Source organism: Myxine glutinosa, chromosome 1, assembly GCF_964187855.1.
Source record: "Myxine glutinosa chromosome 1, kmMyxGlut1.1, whole genome shotgun sequence".
Lineage (NCBI taxonomy): Eukaryota > Metazoa > Chordata > Myxini > Myxiniformes > Myxinidae > Myxine > Myxine glutinosa.
The window spans coordinates 192,379,484-192,401,983 of NC_136261.1; the positions used below are offsets into that span (position 1 = coordinate 192,379,484).

At 41.3% G+C, this 22,500-nt stretch overlaps 1 protein-coding gene across 2 annotated transcripts in view; it reads right to left on the bottom strand.

Moving 5' to 3' along the window:
• The window catches only part of LOC137432421 (puromycin-sensitive aminopeptidase), a 130,322-nt gene that overhangs the window by 92,793 nt on the left and 15,029 nt on the right, over positions 1-22,500 (bottom strand). For both annotated transcript variants that reach the window (XM_068124348.2, XM_068124338.2), the window contains exons 3-6: positions 17,163-17,240; positions 9,969-10,090; positions 9,500-9,607; positions 7,265-7,465 (exon numbers count right to left, since the gene is read on the bottom strand). In XM_068124348.2, coding sequence (XP_067980449.1) covers positions 7,265-7,465; positions 9,500-9,607; positions 9,969-10,090; positions 17,163-17,240 — 509 coding nt within the window. The remainder of the gene's footprint in view (positions 1-7,264; positions 7,466-9,499; positions 9,608-9,968; positions 10,091-17,162; positions 17,241-22,500) is intronic.

Genomic DNA, 22,500 nt, shown 5'->3' on the forward strand with positions numbered 1-22,500 from the left:
TAAAGCATGTTTGATCGGTGATGTGATTCAAAAGGGGATTGGGAAAGACTTCGAACTATTGCGACAATTGATCCTGGTGGAGGAATTCCAACAGTGTGTCCACGAGGACATTAAAGTACATCTGGAGGAAAGGAAAGTACCAAAGTTGTATGAGGCAGCAACCCTGGCAGATGACTATGCCTTAACACACAGGATGAGGTTCCATAAACCTAACTTCCCGCCTAGAGTTCGCACGGAGAGTTATGATACATCCGGTGCAGAGAACGAAGATTCATGGGGCGGCCTAGAGATGACTATGAGGACAGATCTGATAACGCGACTCTTAGGGATCAGAGGTCTACAGTTCCAAGACGGACTTATCCTCCGGGGGGCTCGAGACAAACCACGGGTTTCTCCACCGGGCCTACTTGTGCTTTTTGCAAGAAACCTGGACACTTGATGTCCCGATGTTATGCTTTGGAAAGGCAAAATCAGGAGCGGAGTCAGACTAGTACAACTCCGAATGCAATGGCAAATGTGAGAAATCGCCCTCAAAAGGGTTACCAACCATTTATTTCAGAGGGGTTTGTGTCATTGGATGGAGACTCGACTAACCAGAAACCGGTTAGGGTATTGAGGCACACAGGAGCACATCAATCTTTGATGCTTGAAGGCATTTTGCCATTGTCAGAGAAGACGGCAACTGGTGTTTGTGTTCGTTTACAGGGGGTTGGTGGCTGTGTTAAAGCTCCACTTCATGTCATCCGTTTAGAGTCTGATTTGGTGTCAGGACCGGTCACCGTAGGTCTACAAGCCACTCTTCCTGCAGAGGGAGTATCTTTTGTTATCGGGAATGATTTGGCCGGTGGTCAAGTTTCTGGTAACCCGATGTTTGTTAAAAAGCCTAGTATGGAAAGTAACACTACCCAAGTCAGGGATGGAGGCAATGTTGGCAAGCTCTTTGTAGGTGGACTGAACTTCAAAACAAGGAAAGATGTTCTGGCCTCTGTCTTCGGCAAATATGGCCCGCTTTTGGAAGTGCTGCTGATAAAAGACAGGGAGACACAAAAGTCAAGAGGGTTTGGCTTTGTCACGTTTGAAAACACAAAGGACGCCAGAGATACAGAAAAGGATCTGAATAACAAGGAGTTGGAGGGTCGGACCATAACAGTAGAGAAGGCATTTCATAGGTGTCGAGGGGGCTACAGAGGAGGACAATGTGGAAGTAGTGGTTTTGGTGGTGGCCGCAGTCGATATTACTATGGAGGCTCCCAGAGTTACGGCAACTCCCGAAGGAATGATTGTCAGAGTAGTGGCCGAGAAGGAGACGGCTATTCATGTGACTACAAGCGGTCCAACCGTGATTATTATGGAAGTTCGGAAGAGTTGAAACACTGAATGCTGCGGTGCAGCCTAGCCAAGATTCCTACACGGATTAACCGTGAACCCCACATTCCTAAAGGCGTCCATGTAGTGAATACTTCCAGGCCTCACCACCCAACCACCATGGAACCTGGCTCTCAGTTCGGCCTCCCGGGAAAAGTGCTGTATATTTGCTTGACTTTGGATTTTTGATCACAACCCCTTAACCTTCATTCAAAAGAAATTAAAAGTAAAAAATCAGAGGGTGATGAGATGGAGTTTGGCTTTGCAGGAGTCCAACTGGGAAATTGAACATGTAAAGGGCAGGGACAATGTCGTTGCTGACGCTTTGTCCAGTGAATTAACTTTGGAAATCTCTGTGGGTTGTTCGAAGTTTTGTTGCTTTATTTTTGGGGAATATTGAGTATTGTTGTTCACGGGAATTGATGATTTGGGTTGCGAGTTTACTTTTGTTTGTTTAAAGAGTTTGCCTGCACAGAAAGTTTTCGCGGTGTTCAAACTTTCTTTCTTGAGGGGGGGGAAGTGTTACGGATTCGTCACTTCCGTTGTTGGGGTTTTCCTCCACTTGAAATATTTCTGATTCTATGTACTATTATTGTCTTCCAATGGTTTATTGTTTATGAACTGTTTTCAAAAGGTAAAAAGAATTAAGGTTTTAAATTAAACCGGAACCGGACGACGACGAGGAGGAGGAAGAAGAGGAAGAAGAAGGCAAGGGCGTGGCGAGTGAAGCCGGACAAGAAGCAAGTGGCGTCCAGCTCCGTAGTGAGCGTTGTCGACTGAAAGGCGCGAGTGAACTTTGAATTTCCCTGGAAGGAGTTCTTATGATAGGTGTTATCGCTGGGGAATTGGAAAACCTGCGTGGTCAGGTTTGGGGCGTTGCGATTCCGAAGAATCCTCGCCAGGTCGTGTCGACTCAAGTAAGAGCCGTCGGCCGTTTTGGACTCGCGCTTTCTTCCTCAAAAGGTCTTGGCTACGCGTCAGTTTCACCATCCAGTCGTCTATCTGGGATATGTGTGTGCAACGCGGAGTTTGAAGATTAAGTGGCGGTTCGCCGACTGTGAACTGTGAACGTTCATACCTGGAGGGCACCTTTGGATCCCTCCGTGAGTTTGCCTGACATGGTTTTGGACCACGTGACTTTTTATGCCGCTTCGGCCGCCTACGCCTGTGAGCTGTTTTGGCAGTATGACCGGGCCCGTCATCTGAACGGGGTTCGGGTTTCGATTTGATCTAGCTCCGACACTCGCTGGAGGGGATCACCTTTGAGTTATAGAGACATTGGGGAGTGTTCTTTTTCAATCACTGGGAGCACAGTGAGTTATCTTACCCTAGCTGATGGTACCATCATAAGATTGTTGATTGCTATCATTGTTGTATTGTTATTCCTGTGTGATTTTTTAATACAGTATTTGTTTGTTGATAACCATTGGTGTGGTTTCAATATTGATTTTGACACTGAGTAACACATTTTTCTGCCGTGGCTCCTCTCGAGGCTTGGAGGTATATCGTGACCAGGGGGTCAGGGAGGAACATGTAACACTTGGACATGCTGCTTCTACTCTCCTAACATTGGATGAAGCCCTTCAGTGTGAGACATGGAATCAGGGCCATATCTCTAGATATACCTCAAGTTTTCAATTGGACACACGAGGAGGTAATTTGGCCCATCATACATGCATTCAATCAACACCACATTAATAAATTCTACCAATATATTGACAAAAATTCAGTTGGGATGGGGTGGGGGGGGGGGGTGTGGGGTGTGGGAGAGAGTGGCAGAAAAACAGACTTCACAAAGGGACATTTATCTCCTTTTTTGAGGAATGAACAAAAACAACAGCACATTCTCTTTTTGTCGAGGCCCCCTCTCAGATACCATATGATCACTACACATGTATACAATCACCCAACCATGTCTCAGCTGCCTACCATTCCTACCAATATCCATGTACCCCATTTATCCCGAATGCTTCTAGGTACCTATCCACCGTTTCCACTGCCACTACCTTTCAAAGGAGACCATTCCATAGATTAACTAAGTCTTTAAGTGAAAGACTCGACCTTAACACCATCCGAACTATCCTCGTCTTTACTCTCAGGCTATGGACCCTGATCCTATCACTGTCCATTCTGCTGAAAAACTCTTCTGCATTTGTTTTATCTGTACATTTCATCATCTTTAAAAGCCTGGTGTTGACATAACGGTTAAGGTGGCTGGCTTGAGATCTTAGGGTCCCGAGTTCAAGCTCTTGTCATGCCAGTTAACACCAGGTGGGTTGACTCAGTCTGTCATCCTTCCAAGGTCGGCAAAATGAGTACCAGATGAATGGGTAACATCAGCGCAGTCATGTCTCTAGAAAACGATGCAACCAGCAGCCATAGGCTGCACACGAAATCGCCAACCACCATCGTAAACATCTCTATCATATCCTCTCATAATCCTTTTTAACATTCTAAATGTGTTACATTAACTCGACTTTTGTTCTCACACAGACGTGTTGAAAGGATTCCATAGTCAGCACAAATGCATTACCCTATTATAATTAGCAAAGATAACAAACAAAATCAAAGAAGCAATAAGCAAAATAAAGCAACTGCAGGATAGCCCAGAGCACCAGAAGCCTTTGTTACAGTAAACCTGACAGTTAATTTAGTTTGAATAGGCCAACAGGGAGCTATCTAGCTATAAAGTGTACGTTTTTCTAGTTGCCCTTTTGTTTTTGATGGATCGAGGTTTATGTGACAGCGACCTCCTATGGATAACTGAAGTAGTGCAGAATCAGAAACTGGAGGCTGCTCATGGTACTGCCCCCTCTCTAAACGGTCCTATTTTGCTACAACATGTTTGCAGGTTTGTTGTCTTACAGTATTGCAGCCAATACTGTTTGTGACAATTGAAGCCTGTCCCAATCTGTTGGATTCCAAACCCATATTTTTACCCCGTGCACGCGAAGCGAAAAGCGAGGTTGAGCAATTAATTCACTTCTGTCTATCTGTCTACAAATATTGGTTTATGATCGAGGAACAACTTAATTTCAATTGAATGTTATATTTTGAACATGAATCGGACAACAAACATGTAGTTTAGCAGTACTTGAGCTATGAATATGTACCGATCGCACATGCGCAGAGGAGCGAGATAACATTTTTACTATGTCTGTCATTCAAACAAAATTGAAAATCATTCCATACAAGAAATGCGTTGTTTTTAAGAAAGTCATCGTGGACACAAACAACAGGCATGAATAACTAATGTAATGTGTTGAATAAGGTGGTGTAGAAGATGCCGCATCAATGGCAGTAAACTTTAGAAAAGAAAATTATATAACCTTTAAAATCTATATTTTGTTTCAAATGAATTATATAATTCAACTCTGTAGAACACAACTCACCCTTTTTGGCACTTTCAAAACCCTTCTGCTTTGCAGCATTTGGACAAAATATTACATCATTTTACGTCATCATGACCAATCAGATTTGCCGCTAGAACACAGTATCCAAATCCTTGTTTCTCAAGAATGCACAGGGTAAGGTGTTCTATGAACTCTCTCGTCTATAGCTGTTTCCAGTCACTGCTAGACTTGATCATGCCCAACTTCGACCCCAACATTACCGTCTCTTACTCAGCTGCTGTTGGGTTCTCCGATTGGGTCCTCTTGAAAGTGTCTAACTCTTTGGCGCTTTTCAGAGATCACCATGGTGCTGCTGAGTCCGACAATTAAGACTACGTAGACCATGATCTCTTTCATTGATTAGTGCACTATCTCTAGACATAGAGATATCTCGAACTTGTTTCTCTATCTTACTCTCTGCCTTTCATCAGTTAATATTTTCATGCCTCCAGCTAAAAGTCGAATATTGCATTCCTGGAACAAAAATTCATGCAACGAGCCAATTCCCAGGAAACATCCAGCCTTTTTCGACTGGAAATTGTAGCCCACCAAAGGGAACCTGCTCTCCACAAAACTTGCAATCATTCCATTATATGGCTCCGCCGTGCCATAATTTAACATTAAACCCGCTCGAGATCTGGACTCTTAGGTCTTTTAGCATCTGGTTGGTGGAAATTGGTCAAGTCCATCACTGGTACAGTCACTTCACTTTTGAAGGACAGACACAATGCACACTGCTTATGCTAAAGCTGAATGCCTTAACTCCGTATATACAGAAAACTCCAATGTCTCAAATCCTTTTCTTCCTGTACCATTGCACTCCCTCCCACTCTCAGTGAACATTGCCTCCAGCATGTGCGCTTCCCTCCTTTAAAGGTTGAGAAATTCTGAAGCACTATCTCACTCTATGAGGGCTAACTGCCTGCATCATGGACAGTCACCACAGCATTCCAAATTCACATGAAAGGGGACAAAAGCACAATCTACACTTTAAACCAGTCTGAAATTGATTACTGCAGCATGCTTCAAAATTAATCGCTTCCCTCATTCTCTCATCTCTGTTCAACAGTTTGGCTTCTGCCAAATCTGATATGCAAAAGGTCAGCAATGACTTGGTAAACATAGCCTCTCACAAGATGACAACCCCATCCAGATAGATATCACCAATGGATTCAATTTTGTTTGACACCCTGCTCTGCTTCTCAAACTGTCAGTTATCGGTATCTGAAATACTCTTGGAATGTCTACCCGATTTCTTGCATGCACCAAAGCACAAGGTTGCTTTATATGGTGCTCGCTCCCATAATGATGGCATGCGCTACCTCTAGACTAGAGGTTGCCGTTCCAGAAGGTAGTGGTCTGAAACTCATATTGTTCTTGATGTACATCAAGGAATTATTTTTCGTCACTGGGAAATCCATTATATCCTGTTGCTGATGACTCGGTGCAGCATAGTTCCTTATCCCACCACCAGCCAGGTAGATGGGTTGCAGCAGAATTCTTCTCTACCAATTTTGAATAAAAAGCAACTATTCAGATAGTTGTAACATGTCATTTAGAACAGAAAATGCATATACCCTCTGTCCCTTAAAAATAACTAACTGGTAAATCCACCAAATAATTTCCCATCATCAGCTGAGGGAGGGAAATTTTCTGGAGCTCCTGGGCATCATCATCGGCCGTAACTCTGTATTGAGAAGATCACAACTGGCCTACATACCAGCTCGCCAGGACCTCAGAATTATAAGCAGGGCCAAATACTTTTGGCATCAGCCGTAACTCTGTATTGAGAATATCACAACTGGCCTACATACCAGCTCGCCAGGGCCTCAGAATTATATGTAGGGCCAAATACTTCCTCTTTAATCAATAACTTATGGTATGCAAGGCCTTCTTCAGAGGAATATGGCTACCCCACAGGACTGGTGCTGCTGCCATTGAGTCAAAGCCCTCTTCATCATTGGCATCTCATATGAAGCATATTTTCAGGGTTTGCTTTTAACCACAATCAGGTTGGTGAGACTGCAATATTTTACTGAATCCTTTTTCGTCTTGCTCCTACTCAACACCCTGCCTAAGCCTACACCCTTCCAATTTATATATTTATACTGAAACAATTACCTTGTTGCCTTGTCACCTCTTAACTGCAAAAGTTAAACTTGTCACCTCCATTCATTCATTCCCCTCTTCTCTAGCATGTGGAACTATCTTGCCAGTTTTGCTGCAATCTGACAGATCTGACAGTCTTCCCACTGCCGTATCATCACATCTACCATTTCTACCTCCGAGCTGCACGATTTCAACTACGATCCTGTCCACTTTTCACCTACAACTCTTCCTCTCATGCTGTGATGCATCCATATGTTCTTGTTCCCTTTTTCCCTTTTCCCACTTTGTGTATTGACCATTTGCTTTCGTTGTTCTGCTTTTCCATGATCTTTGACAACTGAAAAAAAAATTTCAACCCAAGAAGGAAAGTCAATAAAATTGCGAGAAAAAAATCTGACCTCCAATGCAAAGTGACCGTGTTCAGCTTTCCCAAGTGGAGTGAATACACGGACATGGGTTCCATCAGATGTGCGGCCTTCCACAAAGTCATACTCCCCGACAACAGCAGCCAGCAAGTATGTTGACATGATTGGGGTGCGGGCAAAGGATACTTCCACCAGTCCAGGTTTATTTGCACACGGCCGTCGTCCTGTCTCATTCTGGTGGAGGAGGTGTGGATGGATAGTGGTGAGCAAAATGTTACACTTTTAAAAGTTAAGCCAATAACGGTTTCCCATTGACTTTGCAGAATTAAAATTGAAGGAGACAACAAAAGCAAGCTCAACAACCGGAGATAATTATATCCTAAAAGTCATTACCAGAACAGCTAATGCTACAAAAAAAACATTTTACAACCAGAACCAAGTAAAGAAAAGAGACAGCACAGAAATTCAAACAGATGAGAATGTACCAATGTAATGGAAGGAGCAACAAATGCATGCTAGAGTCATCTTTCCAATATAATTTCAGAATCTTTATATCATTTAATAAATGGCCAAAATTACCAGTAAGGTAAGAGGAGGTTTTTTTTTTCTTTGCTTTTTCTTTGCTTTTTCTTTAAGACGAAGGGAATTATTTCACAGGGAACTTCACCAATTCAAAGAAAAGTACAATCAGAAGATCAGGCTAATGCACAAAAAAACTTGGAATATGGAGATATTATTATTTTTGCTCCCTTTAACTCAGACAGAACTTAGTTTTATTTTATATGTTGAACATTTGTGCCATGCCACAAAAACAATAGTAATATGACCATTTAAAATAAAATAACCATTCAAATAAAGAAACTAGCCAGAGCAATTATTTCACATCCAGTACAAGACCGTATGCACCAGAAAAAAGATGTTTTACGAGGATATACTCGACACTATGGATAGAATGCAATACTAAATGGGATAGTGCTTCGCACACTAAACACATGATTACACTTCTTATTAAGTGCACTACAGAAAATGAGGTGCTGCTAAAAGAAACTGTAAAACGGTTCAAAACTTTTTGTCTCTTCACCCAACCTCACACTTTTCCTTGAGAACATTCCATATGGCCATAGTCTACATTAATGGAATGGTGCTGAAAGGGACAACGCTGTGTAAGCATTCATGAAAATAAAAAAGGGTGAAAAACTGAAGACGTTCCCTTTAATGGAAAAATTATGGAAATGAAGAGTGGTCATCTCCAATCCCTACCCACAATCCTTAACCATACTTAACCTAAGTGGTACAAATTATCAGTCTTTCGTGTGAAGTTGGTGTCAGTCTGGGTTGGAGAACAGATATAATAATGAATAAAATCAATACGACGCTGATTAAGGTATGCAAATCGCCATGGAAAGCAAAGAGAGACTGATGGTTTGTTCAGGTGCTAACAATTTTTCGTGTTGTCGTCAGGTTCAGGTAAGAGGGTCGTCTGCCTTTGTTTTCCTCTCTCTAACGAATAGTTAACACCTGAAACGTCAGCTTCTCCTTGGTTCCTATGGCTGTTCACATACTTCAATCAAGGTTCTGTCAATTTCATCCCCTGCTCTTACCTAACCTAACCCTCTTACTTGCAGGTTAATATTTTCTTAAAATAACAAACGTTTTCTTGAAATGTTGTCAAACCGTCAGTTTGTTGCCTTTTTAACCTCAGTCACCAGCTCACTCTCCCATGAATCTTCATCTTTTGTAAAAAAAAATAACAATAATAATAATAAAAAGTTTTAAATGCCCAATGCACCATGCACTGAGCACAAGGTCATAAACTGCACTGCACTTATTGTGAATAGCCAATTCAGAACAAAGGCGCAGGAATAATTTAACATGCCATGGATACGTGATCAATCAATGCCCATATAGTATTCCCAGGCAGTAACAGAACCTTATCTGCTCGTCTCGGGTGAAAAAGAAAAAAGAAAAAAAGAAGTCCAACCCAAACAAAGTCAAATTCCAACTTCCACTTGTTTTATCAATAATGTGGGCACAACATGAAAGTATTTAACAGTGTCTGCAACTGTGCAGCGAATCCCTTTTTATATTATCGTACAAGTCCATTATTCACACATGCAGAAATGCAAACGTGCTCAAACGAAAACATTATATATGGCTTAAACATGAGCATGTTATATTTTATAGAAATGAAGCTTTTTAAAGTTTTCTTGTTAAAAGATAGAATACAGAAACTGTTCATAATTTAAGAAGACAGATAGGAGGACGTACCATGTTTGAGAGGGCAAGGCGTCCTTCTGGTACCACCAATGTCACGTCAAAGGTCACCTTTATGGCTGGCTCATCCCAGCAAGGTAGCACACTTCGAGCATATGAAGGCTGCAAGAGAAGACATATTCATACTTACTCTTCAGGCTGTGGTATTTTACTTTGAATTGGACATTGGTATAGTGTTTCTATGAACGAAAACATTATGTTTCATTATCAAATTATCAAAAAAACGAAAACATCTGGAACAAAACAGGAAACCTTAGGTGAAAAATCAGAGGCTGGGTACACTACTAGCATTTAAATGGTGAGCAGGCATTTCATGTGATAGCATACTGTGTCGACACACAGCATACTGTGTCAATAAATAAGTAAAATGTCAATATTTAGCAAAATCAAGCAAATATAGCAAGAAAAAAAAATATCAAGAAAAAAAATGGTGATATACCCCCACAAGACAATGTAAACCAACCTCGAGGTGTGTTACTGCCGCATAGCGAGTCTCTCCATCTGGAGTCTGATATTTGCTACGGTAGAATCCTTTCATCTTGTCATTCAACTCTCCAGTATAATCTATCCTCAGCTTTCCATTGCCTGCAAAGGACATCTCACCCCATCAGAAATGATGCTCCAAAAGTTTACACAACAAACATTACATTTCAGTGTGAAAGAAAAAATAAATGAATGAATGAATGAATGATCGTTTTAAGGCCATTTTTCCCCGCTAGAGCGGGGGTTAGCCTTGCGGGCCCCATGACAATCATGGTTCCCTGTTTGAGGTAATGTTTTTATGGCCGGATGCCCTTCCTGACGCCAACCCTTAGGCTGCTGGGCCATAGAGGTTCACGGTTCACGTTTCACGTTTCACGGTTCACGCGTGTAAAGAAAAGTGGACAAACGTAGTATGACTTGCTCTGGGCCATAGAACGCCTTTCATGTTTCACGTTTCACGTGTCACGTTTCACGCGTGAAAGGCGGAATGAACATGCACACTTTTTCTATGCGTGAACACGGAGATCTCGGTCGGCCTGATTATTTTTATGTCGGTCTTTTGGAAAAAAATTAAGACTGAGTTTATGACAACACAAATCTATAGATTGAATTTAATGAAAACAAATATAACTTTGTAAGCGCAAGAGAAGAGAGGTCTCACCACCCAGTCTGAACGTTTTCAAAAGTAGACTCGCTAGACTACTAGACAAATTACCCTAGCCTAGATCATCACGACCAACACCACATTATCCAAATTAATAGGTACCAACCTGAGAGTAATGATGAGCTTTTGTTCTGCTTCGATCGATTTTCTCCAGTTTGTTTGACCTGGCTGTAGATGTTCCAGGACGAGGGTCTTCAAAGCATCGTAAGTCCTGTATGACATCCTGGTATAATTGAAAAACAGTTCTTCATCGGGATTGTCAAGCAGATAACGGAATGTTCGGTGGAATTCACCACGGGTTTCTCTCAGAAGGAAGTGCTCTCGGCTCCAAATTCTGTGCCTTTTTCTCTTCCTCCGTCTTAGTAGAAGCAGAATGAGGCAATCTTCTTCATCCGAAGAGTCCATGTTGATGGTTACTCGGCCAAAGCAGAACTGGCGCGCAACACGTGAACAGCCAAGCGTGAAATCCTATGGCCCAGGGTCCGCTTGTTCACGTGAACGTGAACCGTGAACCGTGAACCGTGAACCGTGAACTTCTATGGCCCAGCAGCCTTAGTCACGCTCTTACGATGCGCAGGGATACGGTGTACCTATTCTAAATCGGGGTACACACCGTGATCATTCATCCCAGCAAGCTGGTACTCAATTTGCCGACCTCGGAAGGATGACAGGCTGAGTCAACCCCCCTGGCGTTAATTCAGCGATCGACCGGGATTCGAACCCAGGATCCGAGGATCCCAAGCCGGCACCCTAACCGCTAAGCCAACACCAGGCTATGTGAAAGAAAAAATAGATAAATAAAAATTTAAAATAATTGTTTTTTGCAAATAAAGTCCAAAAACTAGATGGTGTTCATAGAATATTTACCCTGCACAGTCAACCTGGTGCGAGCCAACTCTTCTGTTTTTAAGCGTTTTTTTTTGTTTTTTTTTGATCCAATATGACTGCCAGACTATGTGAGTGATGACATCATAAATTAATATTTTCTAATATAATTGTTGCATAGATCATGCTCAATAAATTTCAAACTGATCAGACTAAGCGTTGTCACTGTCAAATTATGACGTCATAATTATGGCACCAATGATGTCATCGTTAACACCTATTCCTCATATGGAGTTCTTTACAATGAGCCACACTTCAAAAAAAATTCCATAGAGCGGTTTTGGAGATATAGAGGTGCAACGTTTATTGATTTTTCCAAGATGGCACCTGTACCACATGACCTATGATGTCATGATTGCCATTAAAATATTCTAAAGGAGAAGGCACTCCTATGGTGAAAATTTCGTATCAATTGGACCAACAGTTGGAGAAAAAAATTCATAATGATCAGATAAGTGTTGTATTTGTCAAATTATGACGTCATAACGAAGGCACAGATGACATCATTAACATATCTTATTCCCCATGGGGAGTAGTTGACAATGAGCCAGGTCTCAATTTTTCCATGGAGTGGTTTCAGTGATATTAGTCCATGGGCCAATCACTCAAAATTGACTTTTCGGTACCAGTCGGGGGGACAAAGGCTCACTATATTTTTTGTAAAGAAGATGGGCTGGGGCATATATTTTGATATGATATCCATTCCAAATTGGTAGCTTTATAGTATTTTGGAGGGAAAATGTGTATTTTGGGGGCAAAATCCAGTTTTTCGAAAAGAATTTTTTTTTTAAAATACTTGACAGGAAATTACTTTAGACAGTTTAAATTAATAACTATCAACAGTATTGATTTTTTCAGGTTGTTTACATTACGGTTTTTGTCTGGTTGCCATGGAAACGGCCGTTTTGGGGCAAAGAAGGTGTTTTTTACACTATTTTCTAAAAAATTCATATCTCAGTAACAATTCAATATATTTGAATAGTTTCAGCTGAAATCATTTCCTTAGACCCCAAGGTAGTTTTTTAGTAACATATAAGCACAAGATCACATGTCAAAATAGGGAATTTTTGTGGTATGAGAATATCATTTTTTGGGGAATTTTCCCAAAAATTCCCGAAAAAATGAAAAAATGAAAAATCAATACATTCATAGTTTTTACACACATTTGTCAGGTATGCATGGTTGGTAATGGGCATTTATCCATTTATATCTTTCCAGACTGAGGCACATTGAGAATGGAGGAAGATGGTCTAATTCCACCAAAGCGGTTGTGTACAGACTGCTTGATCCACTGTACAGATGACGATTCTAAACTGGTGTCACCAAAGGACTTGCAGTCATGGCAGACATTGTTAAGGGCAGCAGAAATCAGAAACCATCAGCCTATTCTGACTATCGCAGTGGACCTGGCTGAGGGACATATCCCACCTGTGCAATATCATCGTAAATGCCGCAGTGTTTTCACATTAAAAAGGAACCTTGATCGATTATGTACCACGGAACCCAGGGAAAATGTAGACATGGCTGAACATTCCCGACAAGTGGTACTGAGGCAGGAGCCAAGCTCTTCTCGAGTTTATGAAGCAAAGTGCATATTTTGTCAAAACAGTAACAAATACCTGAAGGGGCAGCATTCTAAGGAAAGACTTGTACAATGTACTCAGCTACGGGCTGACTCAACAATCAGACAGGTTGCCATACGAAAGATGGACCAAAGAATTCTTGCTGTTCTTAGCAGGGATCTTTTAGCTGCAGAGGGCCATTACCATAGGTCATGCTATCGTCATTATACAAGAGAAGAGAAGGTACCTGCCAGCTGCAGTGACAATGGCGACATTGCCCATATGGAAACTGACGAATCTGTCTACCAGGCTGCTGAGAAACTCTCATACAATGAGTTATTCAAATTCATTCGAAATGAAATCATTCAAAAGCCCAAAGTGATATATCTGACTGATATGACACTGCGACTACAATTATCAATGAAAATGTTCGGCATTGTGGAGGTAAAGGACTCCACCAAAAAGCATATCCGCCGCAGATTGGAGAGCGAGTTTGGTGGATTGCTTCATTTTGTTCAAAATGACAGTGGCAAATTGTTAGTATATCCTGATACTTTGTCAAGGGATGAACCTGCCAGAGATAACATGGAACTGAAGATGACAATAAATGCATTACAAGCATCAGAAAGTGACCCTATGTCAGTAGTAACCAAAGCTGCCTTACAAATGCGTACTGTTATTCGAAACCAGAGATTAATGGAAGATTGGCCACCACAACCATCAGAACTCACTGCTGAATCCGCACACATACCTAATGCAGTTACACTTTCTGCAAATGATCATAACAGGTCAGCAAGGTAGAACAAACTCTAGTGTTCGTGTCGAAAGGCAGGTTTGCTCAATAGGCCAAGATTTAATATATGCGGTTACTGACGGTAGGCGTCGTCCACCAAAACATATCTTGTTGGCTCTTGTGGTCAAGTGTATCACAGGAAATGTTGAGCTCATTAAAATTCTTAACAGACTTGGACATTGTATCTCATACTCAATGATGGAGCAAATAGAGACAGCATTGTGTATGCAGAAGTTTGGCTCCATATCTGAGGTCACTCTGCCAGCCAGCGTTCTGGTTTTGCAGGCCACTACCCTTGTGTGGGACAATATTGATAAACTTGAAGAAACACTGAGTGGTGGCGGAACTTCACACCGTGTGAACGGCATTGCAATCCAGGACAAGTTTATTGGACCCATACAAGAACAGCCGAAAACACCCGTTACAAAAAGCAAAAAGAGATCCATCGACATTGAAGAGGCCCCTCTTCCTCAGTACAATTCTGGGGAACGGGTTGGTCCAGCACCAATTATTTCGATTGAACAAAATGCTACAGATGCAGTTACAGAAGCGCAGTTAAAGAATCTGTTATGGATGATATTTCGCCAACAAGATGGTACTGTGCCGAGCTGGACAGGATTCAACATTCTGGCTCGTAACAATGTCAATGTTATGCCTAACACCATAAGTTATCTACCAACTATAAATGCACCAGAAACAGAGATGTCAACTGTTTTTGGAATTCTGATTCAGTCTGAGATGATCAGACGTGAATTGCAGCTGCCTAGCATGGTATTAGTGTTCGATCAAGCATTGTATGCAAAGAGTGCTGAAATTGTTTGGAAGCACCCTGAAAATTTTAACAGTCTTGTTCTCAGGATGGGCGATTTCCATACAATAATGAACTTCCAATCCACCATAGGCAAGCGTTTTCAAGATGCAGGTCTGCGAGAACTTGCTGTAGAATCTGGGATAATCGCTCAGGGCTCTGTGCAAGCAGTGATGGATGGACATCAATACAATAGAGCGGTCAGACTTCACAAACTATTAACATGTATCAGTCAAGTTGATGTTTTTCTTAGCAAAAACCCTGGTGTTGGGCTAGCGGCTAGGGTGCCGGCTTAGGATCCTAGGATCCTAGGTTCGAATCCCGGTCGATCGCTGATTTAATGCCAGGGGGGTTGACTCAGCCTGTCATCCTTCCGAGGTCGGCTAATTGAGGACCAGTTCACTGGTAATTCCCTGTTTGTCGTTAAAGGCGGCAAAAAGGGTTGGCGTCAGGAAGGGCATCCGGCCGTAAAACATTGCTTCAAAAAGGGGACCGAAAAACAACAACAACCACGGTTCCCGAAAAAGGCCAACCCCCGCTTGCGGGGAAAAATGGCCTCTAAAGGTGGTTTTTTTTTGTTTTGTTTTTTTTATAGTCAAGTTGATGTTTTTTCTTAGCAAAATGAGACATTTTAGCACATTTGCAATTGAGAAGTGATGAATGTTGTCAACATATATTACATTAAGATTTCACCCATTCTGTTACTGGCAACCAGTCTCTTAAAGTGGTATATGTATTATGTAACTCTGGGGACTTTCAAATGATGCAACAATGGCTAGTTAGACCATTGGTTCCAGATCAATTGCATTCAAGCATGTAAAATAGCTGGGAAATAAGCAGACTGCAATAACGGTGATAACTTATCCTTAACTGATGTATTGCAAGAAATGTCGCATTATGCAAAACAAATATTTCCATAGCAACAAGGACATGATTTGGATGTCTAGAATGCATATTTTCTTTGTTTTGTGATGATGATGATATACATGTATTGATCAATGTGTGTAAAAACTATGAATGTATTGATTTTTCATTTTTTCATTATTTTTGGGATTTTTTTGAAAATTCCAAAAAAATGATATTCTCCTACCACAAAAATTCCCTATTTTGACATGTGATCTTGTGCTTATATGTTACTAAAAAACTACCTTGGGGTCTAAAGGAATTAATTTCAGCTGAAACTATTCAAATATATTGAATTGTTATGGAGATATGAATTTTTTAGAAAATAGTGTAAAAAAACACCGTTTTTGCCCTAAAACGGCCGTTTCCATGGCAACCAGAGAAAAACCGTAATGTAAACAACCTGAAAAAATCAACACTGTTGATAGTTATTAATTTCAACTTTCAAAAGTAATTTCCTGTCAAGTTTTTTTTGTTTTGTTTTTTCGAAAAACTGGATTTTGCCCCCAAAATACACATTTTCCCTCCAAAATACTATGAAGCTACCAATTTGGAATGGATATCATATCAAAATATATGCCCCAGCCAATGCTCTTTCCAAAAAATATAGTGAGCCTTTGTGCCCCCATGTGGTACCGACATCTGCCCTGGCCCATGGACTATATAGAGAGACGCTAAGTTTTTCCAAGATGGCGCCTGTACCACGTGACCTATGACATAATAATTATCATTAAAATATTCTACAGGATTAGGCCCTCCTGTGGTGAAATTATTTTGTCAATCGGACCAAGAATTGCAGAAAAAAAAATTCATACTGATCGAATAAAGCATTGTACTTGTCGAATTATGACGTCATAATTAAGGTATCGATATCATCATCATTAACATATCTTATTCCCCAAGGGGAGTACTTGACTATGAGCCATGTTTCAATTTTTTCCATGGAGCGGTTTCGGAGATAAAGAGGTACAACTTTTTTCGATTTTTCCAAGATAGCACCTGTACCATGTGACCGATGACATCATAATTACCATTAAAAAATATTCTACAGGAGGAGCCGCTCATATTCTAAAAATTGTGTCCATCGGGCTAACAGGTGCAGAGGATTTTTTTTTTTCCCATACTGATCAGATCAAGCGTTGTACTTGTCGAATAATGACGTCATAATGAAGGCACTGATGACATAATCATCAACATATCTTATTCCCCATGGGGAGTACTTGACAATGAGCCATGTTTCAATTTTTTCCATTGAGCGGTTTGGGAGATATAGTGTAATGTTTTTCCAAGATGGCGTCCGTACACGTGACCTATGACGTCGTATTTGAGTGAATTAAAAAAATTATACAGGGGGAGGCACTACTATGGCAAAATTTCGTGCCAATCAGACCAATCAGGTTGCCAAGAAAATGAATTTTAAAAACGCAGACACGTATGCACGCACGTACGCCACACATACGCACCCAACCGAATGCTTAACCCTGATTTTTGTTTCATGAGCGCAGGGTAATAAGTAAAGTAAAAAAAATAACACTTGATCTTTCATCTTCATAGCTCACCCAATGCCAGTGCCGAGGCGAATGTGAGTGTCACTTTTTCATCCTCATTTTGGTAGTTGATGCCAGTTGCAGTGAGCTCTGCAGGGATTAATGTAACAAAAAAAAATAGACAAATCTCATTTAAAATCACCAAATTTTCAATCATCTGAGAAGATGAATTCGAGTACCAGGTTTAATACACAGGGGTACCAAAACCAGTCAATCATGTTAATGTTGGTGTGTGTGAAAGCACATGTGCATGCAAGTGCACATGCTCAGGGCATGCATGTCATGTGAGGTCAGGCGTGTGGGTCATGAGAGCTAGTAGGGCTTGCGTGTCATGCATTATGTGTGTGCACTGCACAAGCTGTGTGTGCACAAGCCGAACAGGAACTGCACAAGCTTATTTGGGCTTCACATTAAAAGCCATGTTTCCTCACCAAACATTGTCCCACTATAAACCCTCACTAAACATTGTCCACTATGAATAATACAATCCATGTTCGGCAAACTACCTTGTTCTGAGTTTTGTCTGCATCCACATTTGTTCAGTTTTGCCTTGGAACGTGTTGGATCCGAAAAAGTGTTAAATCTTCGTGTTTTTTTTATTTATCCTAGGCAACATTATAAAATCAGATTATGAATCAAATTGATTTCCCTGTCAGTGTATAACAAGTTTTCTTTAATTTGGCTTGTAGCAACAGCATTTATTTCTTCTTCTTCATTACCTCCACCACCGAAGATGGGCGGTGGTTATGTTTTCACCTCTGTCTGTTTGTCTGTGAACAGGATATCTCAAAAAGCTGTGGATGGATTTGGACGAAATTTGGTGAAGAGGTTGGGTATGTGACGAGGAGGAAACTATTAGATTTTGGTGAAGATCCAGATATTAGAATTATTTAAGTGATTCTTTGAGAGATAGGGCTAAAACCAATATATAGCATGGTATGTCAAAACGTTATGGACGGATTCGGTCGAAACTTTGTGGACTGGTTGGATGTGTGACACAGGTGAATCAATTTGATTTTGGTGAAGATCCGAATATGGATCGGATATGAGAATTTTTTTGATTTCTAAAGTGATTCTTGACCATTGATCTCAATTAAAGGTCACATGAAAAAGTAAAGGTCCCTTTTAAGAGAGCACGCGATCGTGAGAGAGTGAGAGTGAGAGAGTGAGAGAGTGAGAGAGTGAGAGAGTGAGAGAGTGAGAGAGTGAGAGAGTGAGAGAGTGAGAGAGTGAGAGAGAGGAGAGTTTGTGAGTGAGAGAAAAACAGATAAGTAGAAGAGAGACAATATCAGATGCTTCTATCTCAGGTTATGGTTTGCAAATACATTTTAAAAAGGGCACATGACCTTTGACATATTAAATCTAGAATTGAATAATTTGCATCATAGTGCACCTTTGTACAAAGTTTATTTTAAAAATCTATTCAGTGGTTCACAAGTTATCGCAGCAACAAAAATTGATCATGGATGGACGAACGCACGGACAGACGACCCAAAAACAATGCCTCCAGCACCTTCGGCAGCATCGATGTTGCTCTTATGCAATCCCTCTTCCCTCTAGGGCTTCAAATTGGTGGTACACCACCATTTGACATCATTTATCACAACCAGCAATAATTTTTACATCCATTAAACACTCCTTACTATTGTTCTGTTATTGACAAAAAGCTTTATATTAATGAAATCAGTAACGATTACTATTGTTCTTCTGGTATCAGTGCTTTACAGAATTAGACATAAAGAGATTCCTTCAAAACACGTACATGGCACACAAAGGTTGCTATATGTTGACATGCATGTGAACTTGGCAACAAATACATGACTTTGTAAAGCATCGCTACATCTTTTATCATTAACCAACATGCGAAGTGCAAAGCGGTGTTAAGCAATTGGTTCATTTTGTTCGTGTCTACAGACATCGGTCTATGATCAAGGAAATACTTCATTTCAATTGAATTTTCTATTTTGAACACTGAACACGAATCAGAAAAGGAATCAGAATACGAACATGCAGTTTAGCAGTACTTTAGCTCGGAATTTGGCAAATTGTATGAAATCCCATGCCGAGTGTGCATGCACACAGAGGAGCCATGCACAAAGAGAAGTAGGGTAAATGAAGTCTGTCTGCCTGTCTGGCAGTCAGACGATATTGAAAATCATTCCAAACAGGAAACTTGCTATTTATAGGGATGTCATAAAGCACATAAACAACAGGCACGAATAACTAATTTGACATAATAAATAAGTTTGTGTAAAAGGTGGTGCATAAACGCCGGTAAACTTTCGAAAAAGGGTTGTTGTTTTTCCCCTACAGCCTTGCAAACCCTTTATTTAATTCCAATTGAATTATATACTTGAACAGTACAGAATACAAATCGCCTTGTCGGCACTTCCAAAAACCTCCAGTTTAGCAGTAAGTTATATGGACAAAATATTGTGCAATTTTACACCAACTTGACCAATCAAATTCACCACTCGCACTTTCAGCATCAGGAAATATCGAGATAGAGACAAAATGCTGGTTCGTAGAAAATATAGATTGTGCTCGGAAACAAGAGTTGAAAAAAAATCCTTTAGCATGGCTGTTTGAATTCTGTTCAACACTATTGGTTAAAAGTTAAGCAAACCGACATGTAAAATGAAAGAAAGATTATGCAAGCATTGTAACCCTATGCTCGTGAAGCGAAAAGCAGGGTTAAGCAATCTCAACCCAAGAATAAACTATCACCTTGGTATTTCACAAGCAGGGTGCCATCCATCAAAAGTATGTTGAGCGAGAAACCATCTGCTAGCACTGGTTGTTGGTGGACGTTAAACATCCCAAGGTGCTTTATTTTGCTAAAAGTAGGTGAGTTATCTCCAGCAAGGGAAGAAATTACAAATTCCTGTAGCTTCATTTGAACGGCAGTCCTGGCAAGCCAATTCATGAAGGACATCGGCCACAAATGTTAAGTAATTATTGTGCCCCACAGACAACAGGGTTAGAGGAGGAGCTTACAAATTAATCCAATCCATCATTTTGAGGCTGCAGTAGAGCTAAGTTTGGAGTTGATGTTTGCCATTGACCTATCTATTCAAATTTGATCTATCTATATGATGCTCGATGGAGTAGGGGTTCATTCAACATTCAGAGACCAACATTGCACTCGTGCACCTTGAATGCAGATAAACATTGCAATCGCTCAATGCTCAAAAAAAAAAATTGGGGAGGGCAGTTTTGTACAAACAAATTCCAATACAAGGACCAATCCACAGAACACGTCTGTTCATTAAAATGAGATTCTACTGAATGGAATAGTCTTTATCTATGACAATATGCAAGTTTCCCAACAATTTGCATTAATTTTGGGGTAAAAATAATCGAACATTTTGGAGAATATATTTTCAAAATTTAAGGAGACGGATTATAGGATGGCAATGCAATTTCATAGGTAGTTATATTGGTGCCCTCTTTAAGCAGCCCTGGTGACATCAAGAGTCAAACACCATGATCGTCGAGACAATGACTACTGGCATCGCAAAAGGACTAGGCAAGGTGAGGCAGGCAAATTACCTTCTGCTTGAAATCATTAATGAGCAGGCTGGGTTTGCACTGACATTACAAAAGTGAAGTGGTAATTCTCTCGAGACTCGTTTTGAGACAGATCATTAATTTTGCTGCTATTAGGTAGATTAGAACCAATAATCTCTGGGACACTTCGCCCTACAAGGCCAACATTGTGTCATAATCACTATATTTACAACGTAATTTTTATGTGTGGGCCAAGAGAGAAAAAGGCCATTAAATATTTGTACTACACTTAAATAAACATAAAAATACTTGATCAGCCCATAATGGTAACCTAAATATGGTGTACATTTGGTATTGATAGACATTTGTGAAATGGGAATCACTTGCAAAATTTGACCCTCAAAATGAAAATCATTAGGATTAAATTAGGCACACACACTATATATATATATATACATATTGTTACTGATCGCGGATTAAGATGTTATTTACCGAGCGGTGGTATTGCCGCGACCGTTACAGGATCCCTGACTCACCCGATTCACCCAGGACTTTGGCCGGATCGCACCGCAGCTGCTCAATGAGGGGAAAAAGACTAAAACGACGAATGCAAAGAGGAAAAGGAATAAAACGAATAGACGGACAGAAGAGTAATTGGATTTATTATTTACACAAGCAAAAAGGAGCAATCAAGGTTTATTTACAACACATAAGACGCAGGTGACACAGTGCAAATTTTAGCTTACCTACAGACTTAATTAAATACCCAGGGACAGAACAAACAAAACAAACTCACGTACACAAGAAGGGTGGAAAGGCAGGAGGTGGATGGCTGGAGGGAGAGGGAGGTCCAAGGGGGTCCTGCAGCTCAACCGGCGCGTTTAGCAGCCGCCGTTCCTTTTCGGCCCTGCTCCAAACCGCCGTTCAGGCCCCCTTTGGCTGTTGGGTGTTCTTGCTGCCGCGGCCTCCGCTGCGTTCCCAGGACTTGTCTGACTCGTTGGTCCACACCCTCAACTCCTTCTTGGTCCCTCACTCTTTACCACCGACTCCTCACCGCAACCAACGCAACCACTTGACCACCACCTCTACTGACTGACTCTTCACCACTCTCCACTTGACGACCGACTCTCAACCAACTCAGACAAACTGACTACTCACTTCCGTTCGCGCCTTTTATAGCGCCTCCAGCGATTTAGCCGCCGGCGTTTTGGACACGCCCATCGGGGTGCTCACCTCGGCCCTGGTTGGTCGCGCGACCCTCGGGCTCCGCCCTGGATGACGACGGGCGGGCACGCCCCTCCTCCCCTCTATGACGAGGTGGAGACACGCCTTTCTTCCCCGACTCGAGCCTCGTGGTCAATGGCGGTTATTGGAGGGGAGGTAATTGGGAATCGAGGGCTCAGCAATGACGAAAGGGGATGTGATAGGAAATGGAGGTTTTGGGGATGGGAATGAAAGGGGATCTATTCTCTTTCACTGGTGCAATGGAGTACTTCAATTAATGGGAGACATAGCCTTACCCTAGAACACAGAATAAGAGATAACTATCAACAGGGGTATCCTATTACTTGGCTGACGTGTATGCTTGTGGACTAATTATGGGATGCCCTTTCACCTTTACACAGCTCCGGAGGTAGGGGGGCGCAGAATAACCAATAATAATAATAGTACAGTACACAATCAAAAAAATATACAGTCCTCATCTCCGCAACAATATATATATATATTGTTAAGGTTCTCTACGCCACCCTTAATCCCCTTATCAAGGGGGGATTAATCCCCTTGTCTTTCTGGGCTTGGCGGAACCGAGGCGTATTACGTCCCTCACGGACAAACGCGG